General features: G+C 63.4%; 3 protein-coding genes across 5 annotated transcripts in view; 1 reads left to right on the forward strand and 2 right to left on the reverse strand.

The window, feature by feature from the left end:
- The first annotated feature begins 1,380 nt into the window (after positions 1-1,380).
- On the forward strand, positions 1,381-13,917 carry LOC100620540 (tyrosine-protein phosphatase non-receptor type 11). 2 transcript variants are annotated; one of them, XM_084962482.1, is made up of 14 exons: positions 1,381-1,455; positions 7,393-7,515; positions 8,499-8,696; positions 9,352-9,538; positions 9,621-9,740; positions 9,925-10,038; positions 10,180-10,276; positions 10,471-10,550; positions 10,898-11,053; positions 11,267-11,398; positions 12,133-12,287; positions 12,398-12,465; positions 12,594-12,909; positions 13,083-13,917. In XM_084962482.1, exons 1-14 carry the CDS (start codon positions 1,442-1,444, stop codon positions 13,135-13,137), a joined length of 1,815 nt encoding a protein of 604 aa, XP_084818608.1. In that variant the 5' UTR covers positions 1,381-1,441; the 3' UTR covers positions 13,138-13,917. The 2 variants fall into 2 exon arrangements, with proteins under 2 accessions (XP_084818608.1, XP_084818607.1); XM_084962481.1 differs by having other exon boundaries at positions 10,898-11,398.
- A 775-nt stretch (positions 13,918-14,692) lies between these two features.
- On the reverse strand, positions 14,693-17,616 carry LOC146402523 (ring finger protein 223). 2 transcript variants are annotated; one of them, XM_084962484.1, is made up of 2 exons: positions 17,372-17,616; positions 14,693-15,970 (listed from the first exon to the last, which is right to left on the reverse strand). In XM_084962484.1, the coding sequence occupies exon 2, from the start codon at positions 15,960-15,962 to the stop codon at positions 15,210-15,212; it is 753 nt and encodes a 250-aa protein (XP_084818610.1). In that variant the 5' UTR covers positions 15,963-15,970; positions 17,372-17,616; the 3' UTR covers positions 14,693-15,209. The 2 variants fall into 2 exon arrangements, with proteins under 2 accessions (XP_084818610.1, XP_084818609.1); XM_084962483.1 differs by lacking the exon at positions 17,372-17,616 and adding an exon at positions 16,292-16,428.
- Positions 17,366-19,945, reverse strand: part of RNF223 (ring finger protein 223) — a 29,424-nt gene continuing 26,844 nt past the window's right edge. Inside the window, exon 8 of the mRNA XM_084958375.1 lies at positions 17,366-17,726. Coding sequence (XP_084814501.1) covers positions 17,368-17,726 — 359 coding nt within the window. The 3' untranslated portion in view covers positions 17,366-17,367. The remainder of the gene's footprint in view (positions 17,727-19,945) is intronic.

Here is a 19,945-nt window from a genome sequence, read left to right on the forward strand (position 1 = left end):
CTTCTTGCTCAGCTTCATGGTGGCATGCAGGCTTCAGCTCCCTTCAGTGGCTCTGGATGGAGGGGGGAGCCTGTGCTGGGGTGGGGGCTGCTTTTGGCGGGGAGACCCCATGCAGTGAATGCACACACTGTGCATGGAGCTGGCTGGGCGTGGAGGCCTGCACTCAGTCCACGTAGCCTCCTAAAGGATGGCAGGCTGCTCCCCTTGCCATGTGTGCATGTGTGTGCATATTTGCACACATCTCTGTGTCTGTGAGCACAGGATGGGAAGAGGGGCTGTGAAGAGAGCAGGTAAGGGCAAGGAGGGCCTGTGCGGGAGCCAGGATGGGGGCTGGGGCTGGGGTGGGGCCGGGGGGAGGGGATCCAGGGTGGGTTGGGGGTGGCAGGGGCCGGTGCTGGGTTGGACACGGGGCGGAGGAGGCACTGACTGAGGCCCTGGAGCACCTGGGTGGGGACCATCCTGATGCATCTGGAGGGGCTGAGTTTGAGGAGCTGAGCCACCCAAGTGGAGCTCAGGAAGCCATGGGTTCCCTGGCAGAGGGGAGGCTGGGCTGAGGCCTGGCACATGAGAGAGTTGGTGAGCTCTGCTGGGTGCCGAGGGAGGAGAGAAGAGGCCCCATGCCAGGAGGGCCAGGGAAGGGTGCTCTGGGACTTGATGCTTCCAAAAGGAGGGGGATCTGGGGGCAAACAGTGCAGGGCCCTCGGGTGGTTGGGAGGAAGAGGAAGAGCCATGGCCAAGGGACACTGGCCCAGTCTCAGCAGCACTGCTGACTGGGGGTCAGGGGTTGAAGGCAGCAGAAGGTTCCAAGCCAGTGCCTTACCACTCCTGAAAGTGGGGCAGGGCTGGGCAGGCCCTGACCCTCCTAAAGGGGATCCCCAGGTTAGGGGCCCAGGCAAAGAAGGGCAGAGACCCAGGCGATCAGCCAGTGGGCCTGGTGGGGGCATAGTAGGAGGAAAAGCCTTGAGGTCCAAGAGGTGTCAGCATCACTTAAGAAGTGATGGCAGGTGGCAGAGGTGGGGAGAAGGTGAGGCGGCAGCCCAAGCTGTGACAGGGTGAGAGGGAAGACCTGGTCACCACGTGGGCCCACACCTCCCACCTTGGGGTGCCGTCCAGGACTCTGCGGCTGGTGGGACCTAGTCCACTCTATCCTCTAGCTCCCCTGGAGTGCAGAGAGCGCGACCCCTTCTCCCCCAGGACGGAAGCGGAATCGGAAATGTTCTGGAAAGGAAACCACCCAAACAAGCGCCCTTGAGAACTAGTGCTTTTATCCCAACCTCCCAGCACTGCCACGAGACCCAAAGATGCGTCGCCTTTAAGGGAGCTCTGGAGGGGAGAGGCCTCTCGGTGGGCGTGGCGAGTGTATTGTGGGCGTGGCTCGTGTGGGCGTGTCCTCGGTGGGCGGGGCTTCCTCTGTGCAGCTGAGCGGCCAGACCCAGCGGAGATGACTTCGCTTAGGTGAGCCCGGCCCCCCGGTGGCCTGACGCTGGGACCCCAGGATATGCGCTTCGGGCAGATGGGGATGCGGGTGAGATGCGACCCAGAACATTTCCTGTTCCTGGCCTGTGACCCCCCCCCCCACCCCAGGCCTGACCTTCTGACACCTACTTTCTTCCACAGCCAGGGCTGGATACCCAGGTCCCCAGCCTCACTCAGGCCGGTGGAAAGGACTCTTTCCTTTTGGGAGGGAGGATGAGGCCTGGGCCTGGGTGGAGGTCAGAGGTACTCTGCCCCTAGGGAACAGATTGCGCCCTTGGGTGACAGTGGCTGGACCCTAAAGTAGCAGTAGGTGTCAGGTCATTTGCAGACTCTCTCTCACTCTCCTGGAATCCTTTGCCTGTTGCAGGCTCCCTTTTGGCCACCAGAGATGTGTTCCACCTGGCAGGGGCCCTCGCTACCCCAGGCCTGAAGCTGGGGGCATCATGGAGGCTCTAGTCTCCCACTGTAGACATGGCCCCTTGGCCTGCAAAGACCAGCTCTCCCTGACAGGCTCTTCTCCCCCCAGGTCCCCGCAGGTCGAGCCAGCTCTGGCGTCCACAAAAAGGAAATGTGGGACGTGTGTGGGAAGGGACACTGGCGCCCACCCTACCAGATTCCCGCTCTCTGGGTGTGTGTGCACACACGCATGAGCTCAGACTCTGGCTGGATGTGGATGTTAGGGAGGAGCCGCACAGGTGCGAGATGCATGTCACCACTTCCTAGTACTTGGCACATCCAGAATGCCACCCTCTGGGCCTGGGTGAGGCTGGGGGTCACAGGAGGGGTCACCCTAAGACCCTAGTGACCCCTAGATCAGTGAGGGGCTGAGCAAGTTCTGATCTGTGGGGCCCAAGGCAGTGCCTCAGCAGTGAGGGTCCCAGGATCCCCCCGGAGGAGTGTGGGGAGCCTGGCACAGTGGCCTCGGCAAGGTCAAGGGCCCTCTTAGGGGCAGGAAGAGTGGAAGTGGGTCGGATCTCTAAGAACCTGTCGGCTCGAGAGCCTGAGGCTTACGAGCAGCAGGAGGTCGGGAGGAGGGCGTTCTGGGTTCTCATTGGAATGACCCCTCGGGCTCCCCTCAGCCTTGCTCTTACTTGTCCCTGGGCACAAAAAGCTACATCCACGTCACGTGCATGCGACCTTGGGCCAACCTGGGAAAGCCCCGGGCGAGGCTCTGCCCTTCCTCACCAACCCTCCCGGCCCCACCCTGTGATGACCATCTGGAAGGTCACTCCTCTGGCCCCTGGGTCCCTGCCCACATCCCTGTCAGGCCTGGGCAGGCCCAACCAAATCCCAAATAAAGCCCTTCCCCTCTAGGCCTTCCCCCCTCCCTGCGGCCCCTAACCCATAGCGCTGTGGTTTGTGGGTTAACGGGCACTGCCATCGGCACCACTTGCCCAGGGTCTCTGGTGCTGTGGGCAGGGCTGGGCATAAGTCCCGCGTAGTGCTGTGGTTTGATGTATTGATGCCGGTACCTGGGGGAGCTGGGTCCTGTGGCAGGGGGCCTACTGAGCCTTCTCAGGATCCCCCCTCCCAGGTTGGAGAAGAAAGCATGCCTGGGTAATTCGGTTCTGCATAGACAGGAGAGAGCTCGGCTGAGGTTCCTCTGGGACCAGGAGGGACTGGAGGCAGGGGATGCAGATGGACACTGGCTGGGCCTCGGAATTCCAGCCTGGGACCCTTCTCCACTGGTCCATGTGCCTCCCCCATCATGACGACCCCTTCCCCGCAGGCGTGTCCAGTCCCTGTATCATGTATGTGTAAGCAAGTTGACGGGCCATTCCTGGGAGTCCAGTCCCAGGGTTGGCGCTGTGCCATCTACAGATGTGACACATCTACAGATGTGACACAGGAAGCTGGGCCAGAGTGGCCAGTGGGTTCAGGCTGATCTCTCAGGTGAGCTGAGCTGTCCTTGGGCACCTGAGCACTGACAGGCTTCAGTTCCAGCACTCACAGGCTCTTTGAGGGGCCTGGGCTGTTAGACCTGTGGGGAGCTAGTGTGGCCTGCCCATGCCACCACCAGGGCAGAGCCGAGTCACTGACCTGCTGCTGGACACAGAGGGGGTGTGGTGATTGGAGATGGGGACCTGTAGCCTCTCCACCCACTCCTGCCCCCCAGCCTAGGCAGCGGGAGGGCCTGCTTGACACTCAGCCCCACCTCTCAGCCCAGTTAGGGGGTGCGAGGCCTGCCTGGGTCTGGGGTTATGGGTGGGTGGAGCTGCTGCAACAATTCGGGCCGCCCCACCCCTGGAGATTCCCACCTGATACCCAAGAGCAGCCTGGGGGGAGGAGAGAGGGACAGAAAGTAAGAGTTAGGGTCCCCGAAAGGACAGTGTGGCCTTTGCCCCCTCTGTGGTTTGATGCTGGGCCTCTACCCTTTCCTGTTGCCCAGACACTCCGGGCATCACCCCTCTTGGACCAGAGTCTGAGGCTGCCGGGGACCAGGGAAGGGCACATCACAGGATGTGGTTCAGCAGAGTGGGTGGCCCCGGGGTCCAGGGGGTCAGAAGCCTTCTGTAGGGTTCCAGTCCCCCCACACACACCCCAGGCAGCATGAGGCCATTGCCCTTTTCCTGGTAGCCTGCCCTGCTCTCCCATACCGGCCCGGAGGTCCTCCTTTGGCAGCTCCTCCCCCAGGAAGCCCCCCTGGCAGCCCCACCTACAGGACGTGACCAAAATTGCCCTCAGGTCTGACTCCTCTGGAGCCAGTGTGGTAGGGAGCTTGAGACCCCAGACCTACAACGTGCTCAGGAAGTACCTGGCTGGTGGTGTCCCTCCTTCTCCCACGGGCAGGGTGAATGGGAGCATTTAGCGGGCCCTGGGCAGGTCACCTGAGCGCTTGGGCCTCGCTGAACCAATACAAGGACCCTGGGTGCCATCAAGGTCAGAACGGAGCCTGCCCTCCCTGGGGCTTATTTGGTGATGAGGACATGAAGGAGGGGGCGGGGGGGGCGGGGGACGAGTAAACAAAGAAGCCTGAATACATCCATCTGCAGGTGTCTGCTCTTGCAGGTGCCACACGGGGAAGGGGGCAGTGATGCAGCTGCATTGTTGACTTGTTGGGCGGGGGGACTCTCAGGAAATGATCAGGAAGGGAGCCATGCCCCCTGGGGGCCAGTGGGAGGTGACCAGAGGAGGGGCAAGGTCAGTGAACAGAGAGATGGAGGATGGGGGAGGGGTCTCTGATGGTGGGACCATGAGCCCTGGGAGCATCCTGAGGGCCACTGAGGGCCGCTGGAAAGATTTGCGTGGCCCTGGTGTGCATTTTCTGAGAGCCCCTCTGTCTGCCATGGCTCAGCTGAGGGTCAGGGATGAGGCCCGAGGCCTGGAATCAATTCCATAGTCCAGGCAAGAGCCAGTGAGGCCCTGGACCCAGGGTGGTAGGAGAAGTCGTTAGTTCTGCGGCGTTCGGATTTCAGGAAAAGAGGGCGCGGTATTGAGAGTGTGCAGGAGTCTACGGAGCAGGGAGCCAGCAGAGGGAGGGAGGCAACCCCCCTCCCAGAATGAGGGCCACATAGAGGGCTGGGGGCGCATTATCAGAATTTTGAATTTTGCAGGGAGTTCCCACTGTGGCTCAGTGGTTAACGAATCTGACTAGGAACCATGAGGTTGCGGGTTCGATCCCTGGCCTCGCTCAGTGGGTTAAGGATCTGGCATTGCCATGAGCTGTGGTGTAGGTCGCAGATGCGGCTTGGATCCTGCGTTGCTGTGGCTCTGGCGTAGGCCGGCAGCTACAGCTCCAATTATGCCGCGGGTGCGGCCCTAGAAAAGACAAAAAAAAAAAAAAAAATTTAGAATTTTGCAGATGTTAAGATAGAGATGCCATTACCTTTCCAAATAGAGATGCTCAAAAGAGTTGGTCTCTGGGCTTGAAGCTTGGAGGTCGAGCGAGGCTGCAGGTAGGCGGTGTGTGCACGCAGGGCACAGGTGGGGGCCCCAACACTGTGGGGTCAGAAAGAGGCAGAGGAGGACCCTGGCGTGCGAGGGGGGAATACAGGCTGAGTGGAGAACTCCCGCTGCTGAGACCAAAGCCAGTGAGGGTCTGAGCGCCTCCGGCAAAGATGGGCCGTGTGGACCATGCAGGCAGGCCAGCTCTTCCTGTCGTGGTGGAAAAGTTTCTCTCCTGCCCACAAGCACCAGCCTGGCTCTCAGCAGGAAGTGTGGCCACTGTGACTTGGGAACTGGATTGTGATTCTGCTGAATTTTAATCCATTCTCGTGCACACCTCACACAGGCTACAGGCTGCGTGTCAGGCAGTGCGGTGCAGGCTGAGCACAGACGGCTCCTTGGAGGAGGGCATGAGGGGCTGAAGGCCCAGGCAGAGGGGGCCGGGGGACAAGGCAGAGCGAGGAGCAGAGGGGCCGGAGGAGGTGGGCAGGCAGCTCTTACATGAGGCGAGATCTGATTCCAATTCTAGAAAGATCTCGGTGGGGCAGGATGGCCTTGGGTCAGCTGTGGGGGCAGGGCAGAGACTGCCCAGGGACCAGCAGCCCCCACAACATTTGTGCCCAGGTTTTGACTGCAAACAAGTGGGCAGGGCCTGGAGGGCACAGGCGGGGGGGCGAGGTGGAGTTGGGGGTCCTGCGGTGGACCAGCCCCCACACCGAGTCGTCTGTGCAAGGAGCCAGGGACATACCTCTGAGCCCAACGTCCCAAGCCCTGATGCAGTGACCCTTGGCAACGCGGTGGGAGACACAGCGTTGCCATGGAAGGCCAGCACCACACTGGGCATTGTGCAGGGATCCTGCTCGGAGACGCTCCTGAGCTCCCCCAAAAGTGGGATTTAACCCCAGACCCAGAAATTCCTGTCCTAACAGGGGGGACACAGACCGAAGACACCAGGATAAAGAAAACAGCAGTTATGATCTCAGATGTGGGCTCACGGGCAGCCCTGATGAGGCTGCCCGACCTGTCCCCCCATCTCATGGAGAGGCTGTGAAGGACAGTCCCAGGGCAGCGGCGGGTTCAAGTCCCACTCAGCCTGGACCTCCAGCTCTGGCCCTTCACCAGCACCTGTCTCAGCCTGGACTGGGCCTCACACTCAGTAGAACAAATGGTGTTCTTGGGCCTTCCTGACCCGCGACTGCAAGCCACCCTGGCCCTGCCTCTGGAGCAGCCCGGCCGACGGCTGCTCTCACCCAACACCCAGCCAGCATCCTTTCACGTCTGCATTTGAGTACATCCATTAACACCCAGACACTGTTTCCGACCCTGGCCACGCACACCGCGCAGAACAGTGTCTGCCTTTGTGGGGCAGAAAGGCCAGCAGCAGGCAGACCACAAGCCCATACCTGTGGAGTATGTGTCAGTGAGGTGACAAATGCTAGGAAGAAAAATAAGCAGGATAAGCATCCAAGAGCGAAGTGAGAGGGTCACTCAGTCACACCAAGCCCGTGTGAGTGAGCAGCTGGGCGGGGGCGCAGCAGGGCATGGACGGTGGACTGGGGGCTGCGGGCTGTGCCCTCGTCTGGGAGGTGCTGACAGAGAGGGTTCCTCATGGGGGGGGATGGGAGGGGTCATGGAGGTGGGAGGGTGGGACTGACAGGGTCCCCTGCCAGGCTGTGAGTGGAGAAGGGGACCCTGGGTGGCTGTGGGACACCCTGGTGGGTGGGGCGAGACCCCGGAGGGCATGAGCTGAGGTTCCTGGTGGTGTCTTGTGGAGGCACTGGCGGGGTCTGCCCTGCCCACCCTCCACTGTGGGGAAGTTCTGCCCATTTGTGTCCCCAGGACCCCAACCCCCACCTTCTTCCCCACAGACCCCAGAACCTGCTGTCACGGCCAAGGAAGGCTGTGAGCTCAGGGCGGCCCACAGCAGGCATGGCGGGCACACCGCGGCAGCGGGGATGAGGGCAGATGGGGTTGGGTCCAGCCAGCATGGCCCGGCTCTCTCGCACCACCAACTCACTGTCCTCCTTCCAGGTGGTTCCACCCCAACATCAGTGGGGTCGAGGCGGAGAAGCTGCTCCTGTCCAGGGGCCAGCACGGGAGCTTCCTGGCAAGACCCAGCCAGAGCTGCCCAGGTGGCTTCACGCTGTCCGTCAGGTGGGTGGGTGGTGGGGCCAGGCGCGAGGGGCCCCAAGAGACCTCACAGGGTGCAGACAGCCTCAGCGGGAGACGCAGCTGGGGCTCAGGCTCCCCAGTCCTCCCAGAGTGCTGGGGGCAGCCTTCTGGGCAGTGAGGACCCCTGCAGGGCTGGATGCGGGACATCAGAGTTCAGGGTAGGGGCAGGTGGCTGGCATTCCTGGCCAGGTGGCCTCCAGGCAGGAGGGGCCGCTTAGAAAAGTCTTCAAGGCAGTGGGGCGTCGGCAAGACCTCCGTGGCACCCTCTGAAAGGGCCTCAATGCTGTGACCGAGATCCCGTCTCCCGGGGTGCTGCCTGCTGCCACCCTCTGCAGGTCTGGCTGGAGCCCAAGAAAAGGCCATTGTGCAGGGAGGACGAGCAGGAGGGGCCGTGACCAGCCAGACCAGCTGAGGCGCATCAGTCTAGGGTCTGGGGAGAGGGTGTCCCGAAAGGGCTCCAGATCTTTCCAGGTGTTCTGCTAAACCTGAGGCAGCAGGTGGAACTGAGGCTGGTGCTCCAGATGGACTTACCTTGCCTTGGAGGGACATTCTTCCGGGGGCGTTCCAGGCTGCACTTTGACACTTGGGAGAAGCCCAGCCCCGCATCGGTCTGGAGCGCCTGAGCGGGTGGTCTGGGGCGAGGCAGGGTCTTTGCTGAGGGGCTGCCCCCACCTGAGCCTCCAAGCCCAGGCCCAGTCCCCGCGGCCCGAGGGGCAGTGGGCGTGGGGTGCCCACCAGCTGGTGGTGGGGGTGGGTGATGGACCCTGGCTGGACGGGGAGCTGCAGAGGGAAGGGCCTGGCCGTGGCCGTGACTGTGACTGTTCCTGGCAGGGGGATGGCAGAGGTGGAGACCTCCGGGCAGGAAAACCCCAGGGAGTGTTCCCGAAGCTGAGGGTGGTGACGGAAAGGAGGCTGGGTGGTGGGAGCAGGGCCCCCCACGGTGTCTGGTGCACGGGCCCTTCCAGGCGCCATGACGAGGTGACCCACATCAAGATCCAGAGCACGGGCGACTACTACGATCTCTACGGAGGGGAGAAGTTCGCGACACTGGCTGAGCTGGTGCAGCACTACACTGGCCAGCACGGGGGGCTGCTCCGAGAGCGCGGTGGGGCCCCGGTGGAGCTCCGGCACCCTCTGGGCTGCCAGGACCCCACATCAGAACGGTAAGTGGCCGTGTCTCTGTCTGGCTGGCATCTGTGTGTCTGTCTGCACCCATGTGTATGCGAGTGTCCGAGGGGCACAGGCTGCTGGGCATGGCCTCTGGGTGTCCTCTGCCCCCCAGAGTCCAGGACAGGCCTGGGCACATCTGGGGCAAGGCTGAGGGAGTGTCTGACACGCCCACCCTGGGGTTCTGGGCCTTCCAAGTGCCAGGCAGCAGCCACAGGGGTGAGAGTGCAGGGCAGGGGCTCTGCAGCCAGTCTCACCCCTGCCCTCATGGCTAGTGACTTGAGATGAGCAGGTTCCCTCTCTGCACTCAGAGGCCTCAGTGAGCTGCAGCTGGGGGAAGCCAGGTGGGGTTGGTCCGGGCAGACAGTCCTGCCCCTCCTTGCTGAGGACCAGGGTGCCACCTGGTGGTCACCCTATGGCACTGCAGGGCCCTCCTGTCCCACCTGCTGGGGAGGGGGAGAGGCGGAGAGGTGGGCCTGCCGGCGGGCCGACAGAAGCTGGCCTGGCTGAGGGTGCTGCTTGGTCACCCAAGGCCTGGGTGGGTCTGTGTCTCTTAGTGACTGTATCCCAGAGCCTTAGGCTCCATGTAGGTCAGTGACCCTTATCTGGCAGGCCAGGGCCCCCAGTCTCATCTGTACTGCCCTGGGCCAGGTGGTACCATGGGCACCTGTCTGGCAAGGAGGCCGAGAAGCTGCTGACAGAGAAGGGGCGGCCCGGCAGCTTCCTGGTTCGGGAGAGTCAGAGCAAACCTGGGGACTTTGTGCTGTCGGTCCTCACACAGCTGCTGGATAAGGCGGACTGCCAACCACGGGTCACTCACATCAGGATCCACTTCCAGGTGGGAGGGAGGCAGCAGCCGGGGTGGAGGTGTGGCTGGGGGGCGGGGGCATCAGCCAGGCCCCTCACTGCCTCCCTCACAGCCGGAGGGGAAGTACGACGTGGGAGGTGGGGAGCAGTTCGACACCCTGGGAGATCTGGTGGAACACTACAGGAAGAGCCCCATGGTGGAGAGGTCAGGGGCCATGGTGCACCTCGGGCAGGTATGCCCCCCGGCACGCGAACCCTGGGGTTCAGAGTGGGCTTCTCCCCCTGGCATAGCCACGCCCAGAACATAGGGCACCAGGCTGCGCTGAGGCAGGGTGGCCGAAGGGAAGGTTCCGAGGCCAGAGTGCCATGGAGTCCACTGGGCCCTGCTCGGCTGGAACACGCACCTCTCCCTTCCAGCCCCTCAAGGCCACACGAATCAAGGCTGCAAGCATTGAGAGCCGCGTGCAGGAGCTCAACAAGGTCATGGATGCCAGCGAGAAGGCCAAGCAGGGCTTCTGGGAGGAGTTTGAGGTGCCAGCCTGCTGCCCACTGCCCCCCTCTCAGACCCCTATCCTCTGGGATGTGGCGAGTGGGTGTGGGTCAGGGGGTGGGTATGGAGGGCTCTGGGGAAGGGTCAGAGTCTTGGGCTAAAGCAGACCCCCCCCCCACCAGCTGCTGCAGCAGCAGGAATGCCAGCTCCTGCATCCCCGGAGGGAAGGGCAGCGGCTGGAGAACAAGCCCAAGAATCGCTACAAGAACATTCTTCCATGTGAGGCGGGGGGCCGGGGCTCCACCACCACATTCACAGGCCCCTTCTGCAGAGGAGCCCAGGGGGTGGAGGTAGGGGTCATTGCCCCTTCGTGCCTTGTCTCCGCTCACCACGGGTCAGCGGGCAAGGAAGCAGACAGGGTCCACAAACACCCCCTCCTTCCTGGAGACCTGAGTGGCATCTTCCCTCCCCAGTTGATACCACCCGTGTCGTGTTGCGTGACGTGGACAAGAATGTGCCTGGGGCTGACTACATCAATGCCAACTACATCAGGGTGAGTGTGCGTGGCCAGCTGCATGCGTGGCCCTGCAAGGAACAAACACCAGTCTTCCTGTCCCCTTATTATGAGCCTGGAGCGCCTGCTGGCCTCTGTTTGTCTGTGGACCTTGGCAGGACAATAGATATTCAGGGGGAGGGGTTGTGACAGTGCCCTAGGGTCCCCAGAGAGGGCCTCAGAGCCTGCTGGACTAAATATTGGTCCTAAGCCCCTCCCCAGCCTAGAGTGGGAGGGACTTGTGTGAGCCAGCTGAGCTACTTTGCGTATCATTTGCATCAAATGCATTTGTCCTCTGGCACTGTAATTCCTGGAAATGCCAGGCAGCTGACCCCACCTCCTTTCAGAGTGACCCAGAAGAGAAGCCAGGCCATGGACTGGGCAAGTTGTACATTGCCACCCAGGGCTGCCTGCAGACCACGGTAGCTGCCTTCTGGGCCATGGTGCACCAGGAGAACACCCGTGTCATTGTCATGACCACCAGGGAGGTGGAGCGAGGCCGGGTAGGAGCTCAGGATCGTGTTCCCCTCTTCCTCCCACTGTGTGCCCAGCTGCACCTGTGCTGGCTGGTGCTGGCCCAGCCTTGCTTCTTCAGTCTTAGGGATTCTGGGGGGGAAGGGATTTTCCCGGAGAGACCCTGTATGCCCCACAGCACCGAGGGGCAAGGGCGCTGGTGGTCTTCCACCATGGCTGATGCAACGCACCCACCCTTCCAGAACAAGTGTTTCCGATACTGGCCAGAGCTGCATGGCAGCCAAGGGTATGGCCACCTGCGTGTGCGCAACGTGGCTGAGCACTGGGCTCAGGGCTATTGTGTGCGGGAGCTGCAGGTGTGGCAGCCAAACCAGGTGAGTCTGGAGGGCAACGGGACATGTTGGGCCAGGGTCAGAGGGGTCGGGAAGTCCCCAGGTCTTCACTAGGATGAGGCAGCCCTGTGCTGGCCCCGCCTCCACCCAGCCCCACTGGCCTTAGTGGCTTCCATGTCCCTCAGCCCAGTGGGCACAGTGTCCCCAGGCAGGCAGGTTCTCAGCTCCTGTTGCCTGGCTCCAGGTGGCCTCCTACCCACACCTGCCTCTCGCTCTAGTCCTTCCCTGGGCCATCTGGGTACCTATGGACTTCTTTGGGTGCCAGTGGTGCCTATTTCTGTCCCAGGCACAGATCCCTCCAGCCAGTCCCATTTGTCCATCCACCTTGGGGGGGTGGGGCTCCTGCAAGCCTCTGGGGGGGAAGGGATTTTTTTTGGCCCTTCCCAAATAGAACTCACTGTCCAGGGAAGCTGCCCCCACCCCCGATGGTCTTTCTTCCCTTACCCACTGCACCTGAGCCACCCGGGGCCATCTGGGGGTCCCCCAAGCTTTGAATACCATCATTTCCTCCCACTCCCTCCTGCTCCTGGGCCCTGCGGGACATTCCTTCTGGTAAACTCCGCTGAGCCACGGCCCCCCTCCTCCGGTTCATTCCCTGCGCCCCTCCCGCCCGAGAGTCACGGCAGCGCCTGCTCCAATCCTGCCACACTGCGGTCCGGCCCTCCTGGGATCCGCCCAGACTGCCAGGCTGGAGCTCACCAGCCTGCCCTGCCCAGGAGGAGTCGCAGCGCGTTGTGAAGCACTATCAGTACTGCAGCTGGCCGGACCATGGAGTCCCGGCCGAGCCTGCCGGCGTCCTGGGCTTCCTGGACGAGGTGAACCGGGCGCAGAACAGCATGCCAGGGGCCGGACCCGTGGTGGTGCACTGCAGGTGCGAGCCGGGACAGGGCGTGGTGGGGCCAGCGGCACAGTGCGACTGGGGAAGGGGTCAGAGCTTTGTCCCATCAGCTGGCCACAGGCCTCCCTGGTCCACCTCCACAGCGCGGGCATCGGACGCACTGGCACCATTATTGTGATTGACATCCTAGTGGACATCGTTCGCAGGCAGGGTGAGCCGCCCCAGGCCCACCCCTCCTTGTCCGCCCCTCCCTCCCATCTAGCCCCGCCCCCCGCCATTGCAGGGCCCCGCCCATTTCCTCTAGCCCTCCCACCCCCTCCTGAGTGCGCTCGTCCCCAGGGCTGGACTGCGATATCGACGTCCCCAAGACGATCCAGCTGGTGCGGCGACAGCGCTCCGGGATGGTGCAGACGGAGGCGCAGTACAAGTTCGTGTACCTGGCGCTGCAGCGGTACATCCAGGGACAGCAGCTGCGCCTGCGCGAGCAGGAGGCGGGGCCGGTCCGGGGCGGAGCCAGCGCGGGCATCACCATGGTGACCAGCGGTCCCTCCCCTCAGCGCGAGCCGCCTAAGGAGCACGACTCTCTGAACGTGGGCGCCTTGCCAGCCGACCGCGGCTGTAGCCCGGGACCCGCGCCGTCCCCGGCACCCGAGGCGTGAGTAGGTCGTCGAGGATCGGGGCCGGCGGAGTCCGGACCCGGAGCGGGGAGGCCTTGAGGGCGTGGCCTCGGGCGTGGGGAGGCGGCCCCGCCGAGGCCTGGGGGCGTGGCCCGAGGCGAGGGGGCGGGATCTCAGGTGGGCCCCAGCCCAAGCACGTCTCTACCCGCAGGACCCCAGAGGCCTCCGGTCGCGAGTACGAGAACCTGCTGGGCCTCAGGCCCTGAGAGCCCCGCGTGCGAGCGCCCTGAGTAGGGCTGGAGCCGTGCGAGGAGACGGGAGGCCAGCAAGGCCGGCCCTCGCGTTCCTCCGAGGGACTGTGTTTAGGACTGCAGACCAGCGCCCATGCCAGAGCGCGCGGGGGAGGGCGCCCAGGCCTGCCCCTCAGACCTGCCCTAACCCGGCCTGCACGCCCAGGAATGGGGAGGGGCGCTCAGGAGTTGTGTTGCTGGCCCTCCAGGGGCTCCCAGGCGAAGGTGGAGGAGGAGAGGCAGGGCTGCTGTTTGTCTTGGTGTGGTATGGGAGGCCACCAGTGACCACCTGCATGGCGCAGTGACCACGTGTGACTTTGTGTGAGCCACGTATTTGAGTGTCACGGCCTGTATTTGGCACATGAGCAAGTGAGTGGCAGTCTGTGCTTGACCAGACTGTAGTCACCGGCGTTTGTGGCCCCTGCCCTGCATCCTGTGCATCCCCCCGTACCCCTTCGGAGCTGCTCCTCCCCCTGCCCACAGCCATGGTCTGGGATGTGGCCCAGGCAGTGGCTCAGTCCCTGCTGTGTCCAAGCCTGGCCCAGACCATCACATTGCCGTCATGTGTGGATAAATGCTTGTTGAACGAGGGAATGTGTGACGTGCTCCTGTGACCATATGATGAGGGCGAGGCTCCATGTGTGCATGACTGGTGTGTGGCACTGTGACGTCACTGCACGTGGCCCATAGTTGCAGCCTCGTGTCACAGATGGCCCTGTGGCCCTGTGGTATCCTCAGTAAAATGCCTTATTCTCAGTTCTGTGTCTTTGTTGGGGTCTGGGGAAAGGGAGCACATGGGGCCCCACAACGGGCCCCAGCTTCCCCAGGGGCTTCCTGGGCCAGAGGCCCAGCTGGTTGGAGCAAGAAGTCCTGGACTTTGGGGTGAGGGATGAGGAGGCTGAGTCCCATACCAGCCAGGACCAATCTGGTGGTGCAGGATTCCTGGGGCCGAGAGCAGAACTGGGCGGGGATGGGGTAGATGATATTGGCAGGACTCCTGCCAATCCCTCGCCACACTCGCTTCGCCAGCCAGGTGTGGCCCAGGGAGAGTCTGCTGGAGGGACCTGAGGCCTGTGGATCTTCAGAACGTGCTAGTTGTCACCACCTCCACTTCTGTACACCCTGAGGCCTCAGTTCCCCGGGGATTTGGGGATCCCGTGGGCCCCCAGTCAGGGCTCCTGGCAGGGCTGTGGGGCCATGACTTCTGGGGGATGCAGCCTGGTGTGACCACGGTGGGGGATGAGGAGGAGGGCTGTGGACCAGGCCAAGGCCCCTCACCGGTCCTGCCTACCCAGTGCTCTGGGCCCTTCCCCTCTCCCAGGGGGCACCTCATGGCCCTGGGGGACAGCCCATCCACAGCCCAGAGGGGACAGGTGTTGGATCCTCTAAAACCCGGGGCTGCTGGGAGTCCAATCCAGTGGGGGTGTCCTTTGGATGGAGGGTCTTTGCGACAAAGGCAGACGGTGGGCCTTTCTGGAGGGAGGGGCTTAATGGTGCAGGAAGGAGGACACACAGAGTGAGGGCACCTTCCTAAAGTGGGTACAAAATAATTTATTTAACACTGTACAATTCAGGAGGGTGGGATGCGCACCGGGGGCCTGGGCACCCTACCCCTGCCCTCTGTTCCCTGATCACCCAAGGGAAGGGGCCAGCCCCACCTGAGCAAGGGAAGGAGCTGTGGTGAAATGTGAAGAAAAAATGGAGATGGAGAGCCTCCTCCGTTTTCAGCAAGGGGCTGGTCCTGCCGGCCGTTCACAGTGTGTACAAGGAGGGGCCTCACCAAGCCGTCTCTCCTGGGCCTCCGTTTCCCCATCTCCATGATGGGAGGTGGGGATGGGTCTTAGGGCCCATAGGAACCTGTGATTCTCGGGAGCTCAGGGGACCTTTTTGTCCACCCCATAGGACCCAGCCCCAGAGAGGGAGGCAAGTGAGCCCCGTGGGGTAGGGAGATGCTGGGGCTCCTCCAGAATCCCGGGCAGGACCCCAGATACCTGCTACACCTGTGACCCCAGCGGTGGGCTGGGCATCCACACGTGGAGCTGGTGACCCTAGTTGTCAGCCAGGGACCCAAATGAGTAGGTCGTGGCAGCAGTGGTGGTGGCAGGGGGCCGGGACAGGCAGCGCAGGCTCCCCGTCTTGAGAGCACACTGCACGGGCCACAGCACCACGCAGAAGAGCACAAGCAGCAAGGCTGTAATGAGTGCCACCCGTCTCCAGTCCCCGCAGCGTGCCCAGCAGCGCGCCAGGCGGCCGCTGCGGCGGGCAGCGCCCAGGGTAGGTATAGGCACAGGGGGCTCAGAGGGCTTGCTCAGGCCCACATCTACGCTGATGAAGCCAGGCGCTGCCAGGCCGGGTGCAGAGGGCTGCGGGCGGCAGCATAGCTTGGTGCCCTCCAGCCACACAGGCTCCTCCCGCCGCAGGTGCGCCGGCATCCTGGCCTGCAGCTGGCGGCTGGTGCGCAGAGCAGGGGCCCCAGCAGCAGGCACAGCCGTGGGCTGCCGGCAGAAAGGGCAGGGCATCGCCTCGCCACCCGGCCGGCCTGAGGGCTGGGCAGCCGCCAGTCGTGCCAGGCACTCCAGGCAGAAGACGTGAGTACAGGAGAGCTCCTTGGGTGTCTTGAAGGTGTTGTCGTAGCCCGAGAAGCAGATGGAGCACTCCAGAGGGGAGGCCACCTTCTCTGAGCCAGGGGTGCCCGGGGACCTGGGGCTGCTCGCTGAGCTGGGGGACCTGGGCACTGTGGCTGTGGGGCTGCTCCTGCTGGAAGGCGGCATGACCGGGTGCCACACCCGTGGGCCTGACATGTTCTGGGCTGTGGGACAGAGGTGACCATGAGTGACCTTGCCTGCCCGTTTCCTGCAAGTTCAGCCTGTTGCTCTCTCCCTGTCCCCACCTATTGCGCCAGCCCCCAAAGATCCCAGGAAGGACACTGCCCATCTGTGGGCCTCTCTGCAAAGTCCCACCTGTCCCTGGCTCAAGGTCTTTCTGCCCAAGTTGTAACCCTGCCCTCCCTCCCTCCTCACACGCCGAGTCAAGGGGGGGAACCCTGGGTGGGGGGGCAGACCAGGGCAGATCTGAGGATGGAGCCCGTGGGGCCCACTGCTCATCAGACCCACCCACAGCCCTGTCCTACCTGGCTGTGCCACTGGTCAGAAACAATGGTGATGATGACAATGGCCCACAGCAGTACCGTTTACAACTGGGCTCTGCCAGGCTGGGCCCTGCTCACGTGATCCGCCACAGCCGCCGCACGGAAGATACAGCTCAGAGGGACCTAGGCTCTTGCGGGGTGTGGCTCCAGGTCAGGCGAAGTGGGTCTACCAGGGATCCCAGTGTGGGCAGCTGATTGGTTGGGGCACACTCAGATTTCAGTCAGTTGTGTGAGGGTGAGGGCCGGGCTGGGTGGTGTGCGAGTTGGGAGTCAGGATCTGGGAGCTGGCCTGAGCTGGTCGGGCTGCAGGAGGTGGGAAGGGCCTGAGCAAGGGCAGTGGCTGTGGCCCGAGAAGTGGGTTTGTCTCCCAGCCACGGCCCAAACCTGCAGGGCCAGCTTGTCTGGCGTGTGACAACGGCCCTGAAATGCTCCTCAGCCTGCAGCCCAGGGAGCAGGAGGCGGACAGGCCCTGCCGTCCTCTCCAGGCCGGCCCAGCACCTGAAGAGTCCCTTCGGCCACAGCTACCAGCCAGGAGGCAGTGGGATGTCCCCACCTAACCTGTTCCCTCTCACAGGAGTCCCTGCCTCTATCTTCCTGGGGAGGCTCAGGTGACCTGCCTGCTGCCCCTCCACGGAGCCCAGGTCTCCACCCAAGGTGGCCATAGGGGTCCGAGAGGGGGTGACTCGCCCATCACCTTCCCGATGGAGCCCAGGAGGGCCCCCAACAATGACCTGAGCCTGACTTGGTCCGTCCAGGTGGGCTGGTGCAATGACTTCGCAGTGACATGCCACGAAGGCTCAGGTGTCTCCTGACGGTGACAACACTGTGTGATGTCACGGGGGCCTCTGGCATCTGGGCATGAGATAGCGCTAGGTTTTGGTGACAGCAGTCGCCGCAGGCTAGGCAGCAGCCTCAGCAGTATCCGGGGGACTGAAGGCTGTCGTCCCCCAGCCAGCGCACCCCGTGTAACCGGTTCCTTGGCACTAGGCCCCACCCGCCCAAGGACTTGCCCCACCCTGAGCTATGCAGGTGAGAGGTGAGGGCCAGCTGAGCTGGGCTTACCTGGTAGCTGAGGTCAGTGGGACCTGGGCATGACCTCTCGGCCGGCACAGCCAGGCTGGAGCTGCGTGCTCTCTCGTCCCAGCGGTGCTGGCTCCTTCTCCCCCGGGGCAGGCCGGCCTATGCTCTACCTGGCAGGTGTTCCTCTCCAGGGCCAGCCACCAGCAGCTGTGCCAGGCAGGTGGGGCACAGGGGGATGTGTGAGCTCCTCTGGGTGTCGAGCGCTGTCCAGGGCAGCTGGATTCTCTGGGTGTGGGCTCCTGGCAGGTGTATTTATACGCTCGCCTGGATCTCGCTGGCCAGGGGTGCGGCCCGGGGCGTCTGGGATTGGCTGGCCGCCTGTCCTCTCCCTGGCAGGCTGAGCAGCCGAGGGCGGGCAGTCAGAAGTGAGAGGTCAGAGTATGGGGTGGCATTGGGGTCACTCTGGGCAGGTTTGAGGCGGGGACTGGACCCCTGCCCCTCCCTCTTCTGTGGCCCCTGCAACACTGGAGCCGCCCCTCCAAAGACAGATTTGCTCCCCAGCCCTGTTCACATTGGTGGTACGTGAGCTCCTGGGTGGTCCTCCCAGAGGGTGCCTGCAGGGAGCCCCCTTCACAAGCTCAGCTCAGCTTGTCACCCCCGTCCACCTATGGCCTCACTGATGCCCTCCCCCAGAGGAACCCCAACCTCAGCCACGTGGCCAGCCACTCACAAGCACGGCCCCCCCAAACTGGGCTGCTGTTGCCCTGCCCACCCCTCCCCACCTGCAGCCCTTGGGGGCCAGGAGGGAGTTCCCTGATCTGGCTCCAGGGTGGGAGTGAAAGGTCAGGGCTGGGATCGCCCCTGAGGGCTGAGGACAAGTCAGGGACCAGACTGGCCATAAGAACGTCCTTACACAAGTAGGGCAGGGGCTCCAAGGATGTGCCCACCCAGCCAGGGGATCCGGAACTCTTCCTGGGGTCTCTGGCAGACCACAGGACTAGCCCGTGCAGAGGTCTGGCTGGGGGCTGGCGAGAGCCTGAGGGCTGAGGCTGGGGACAAGGATGGAGCACGAGGGGGCTGTGCTGGAGGGGTCTGGGTTCTAGCCAATGGCACAGACTGTGACTGCCCATAGCCTCACTGCTCCTGAGAAGTCCCAGCCACTCCCCATCTGACACCTGACACTCCAAGCCCCCACAGTTACAACAGGCTCCCCCACACACTGTGGCTTCCCTGCCTCCTGGCTGTGCACAGCGCCTCCATGCACACCTGAGCCAGACTTGGGCTGGTGGCCCCCCGACTCCTGGGCAGGGGCCCAGGACCTGAGATGGGACCTCAGTCATGAGCTGGGGGGCGGGGACATTGGGCTTGGTGAGGCTTGGAGCAGGAGGCCACCCTGGTGGGGGTTGGCCCACCTCATCCCGCCCACTTGGTAGGTGCCCACTGACCACCTCAGCAGGTTGTCCTCGGCCCTAACATCACTAGGAGCACTGAGGGCCAACAGAAGTCAGAGGCCAGCAAGCGGAAGACCCTACTGCCGTGTTAGGCGGTGGCTGCCCAGAGCAGACTGCCTGGCCACCGGACTCCAGGAAGAGTGGCCACAGCGAGATGGGAGAGGCAGCCGGGCCTACGCTCAAAAGGAGGCAGAGGGGCACCTGTGCTCAGGCAGGGGCCAGGGCTCCCAGGCGCTCCCCGGGCAGGGAGGCGCTTCAGTGACAAGCTTGACAAGGGAATGAGAGCTGAGGGCTCGGGGGTGGGGCTCAGAGGCGGGACAGAGACGGGAAGGGTGGGGGCGCAGAGCATGGAGCCACTGTGAGGGCTGGGCAGGGCCATGCATGATGGGGTTCTGGTTCCCATGGGCACGGTGACTCGGGGTCACATGCTGCCTCCAGGAAGTGTCCTCGGTCCTCTGAGGACAACTTCCCAAGGGTTTCTGGGAATATCCGAGCTCTGAGGTCATTCTGAGCTCCTCAGTGGACAGTCAGTGCCCAGAGGCAAAAGGACACGAATACCTGAGGGATGTGCCATCTGGGGTGGTGGCCAGTCTCAGTGCACAGCATCCGGCTGGCACACCTGGTCGCCAGGCACACACCCGCTCAGTCTCTTGACAAGGGAAGGAGCAGCTGTGCCATGTACCACGTGGGCTCCGTGAGTGGGTAAGCGTGTTCACCAGCTTACCTCAGGTGTGAGCACGTGTCCGCGCGGGCAGGAGTGTGCCCGTGAGGGGAGCATGGCTGCTGGCGCGTGACCCCAGAACTGAGACTCACTGGACTTGGCAGAGAACAAGGCCCTCGGCAACCACCCCATCCTGTCATGGCTCTTGGATGTGGGGGCCCGCACTCTGAGGACACCCGGGAGTCCTGCACCGGACACAGAAGTTGTCCTTGGCCGGACAAGCAGAGGAGAGGACCACAGCCTCAAGGCCCACCCTGGCCATGGTCCCCCCACCCCCAGGACTGGGGACTGAACCGGCTTTGAATCCCAGAGCCCTGCAGGAGACGTGTGGAAAGGCGTTTGGGGAGAGGGCACCACATGGGCGTGAAGTCAGATGTCCCCCAAGGCCAGTGCCTGGGGGCATGGGTGGGGCTGAAGCATTCTGGGTGGGGGTTGCCCTTGGGG

Source organism: Sus scrofa, chromosome 6 (genome assembly GCF_054392235.1).
Source record: "Sus scrofa isolate SSC_HxYL_T2T_F1_AM1 chromosome 6, Sscrofa_HxYL_maternal_Yorkshire_Landrace_v2.0, whole genome shotgun sequence".
Classification (NCBI taxonomy): Eukaryota; Metazoa; Chordata; class Mammalia; order Artiodactyla; family Suidae; genus Sus; species Sus scrofa.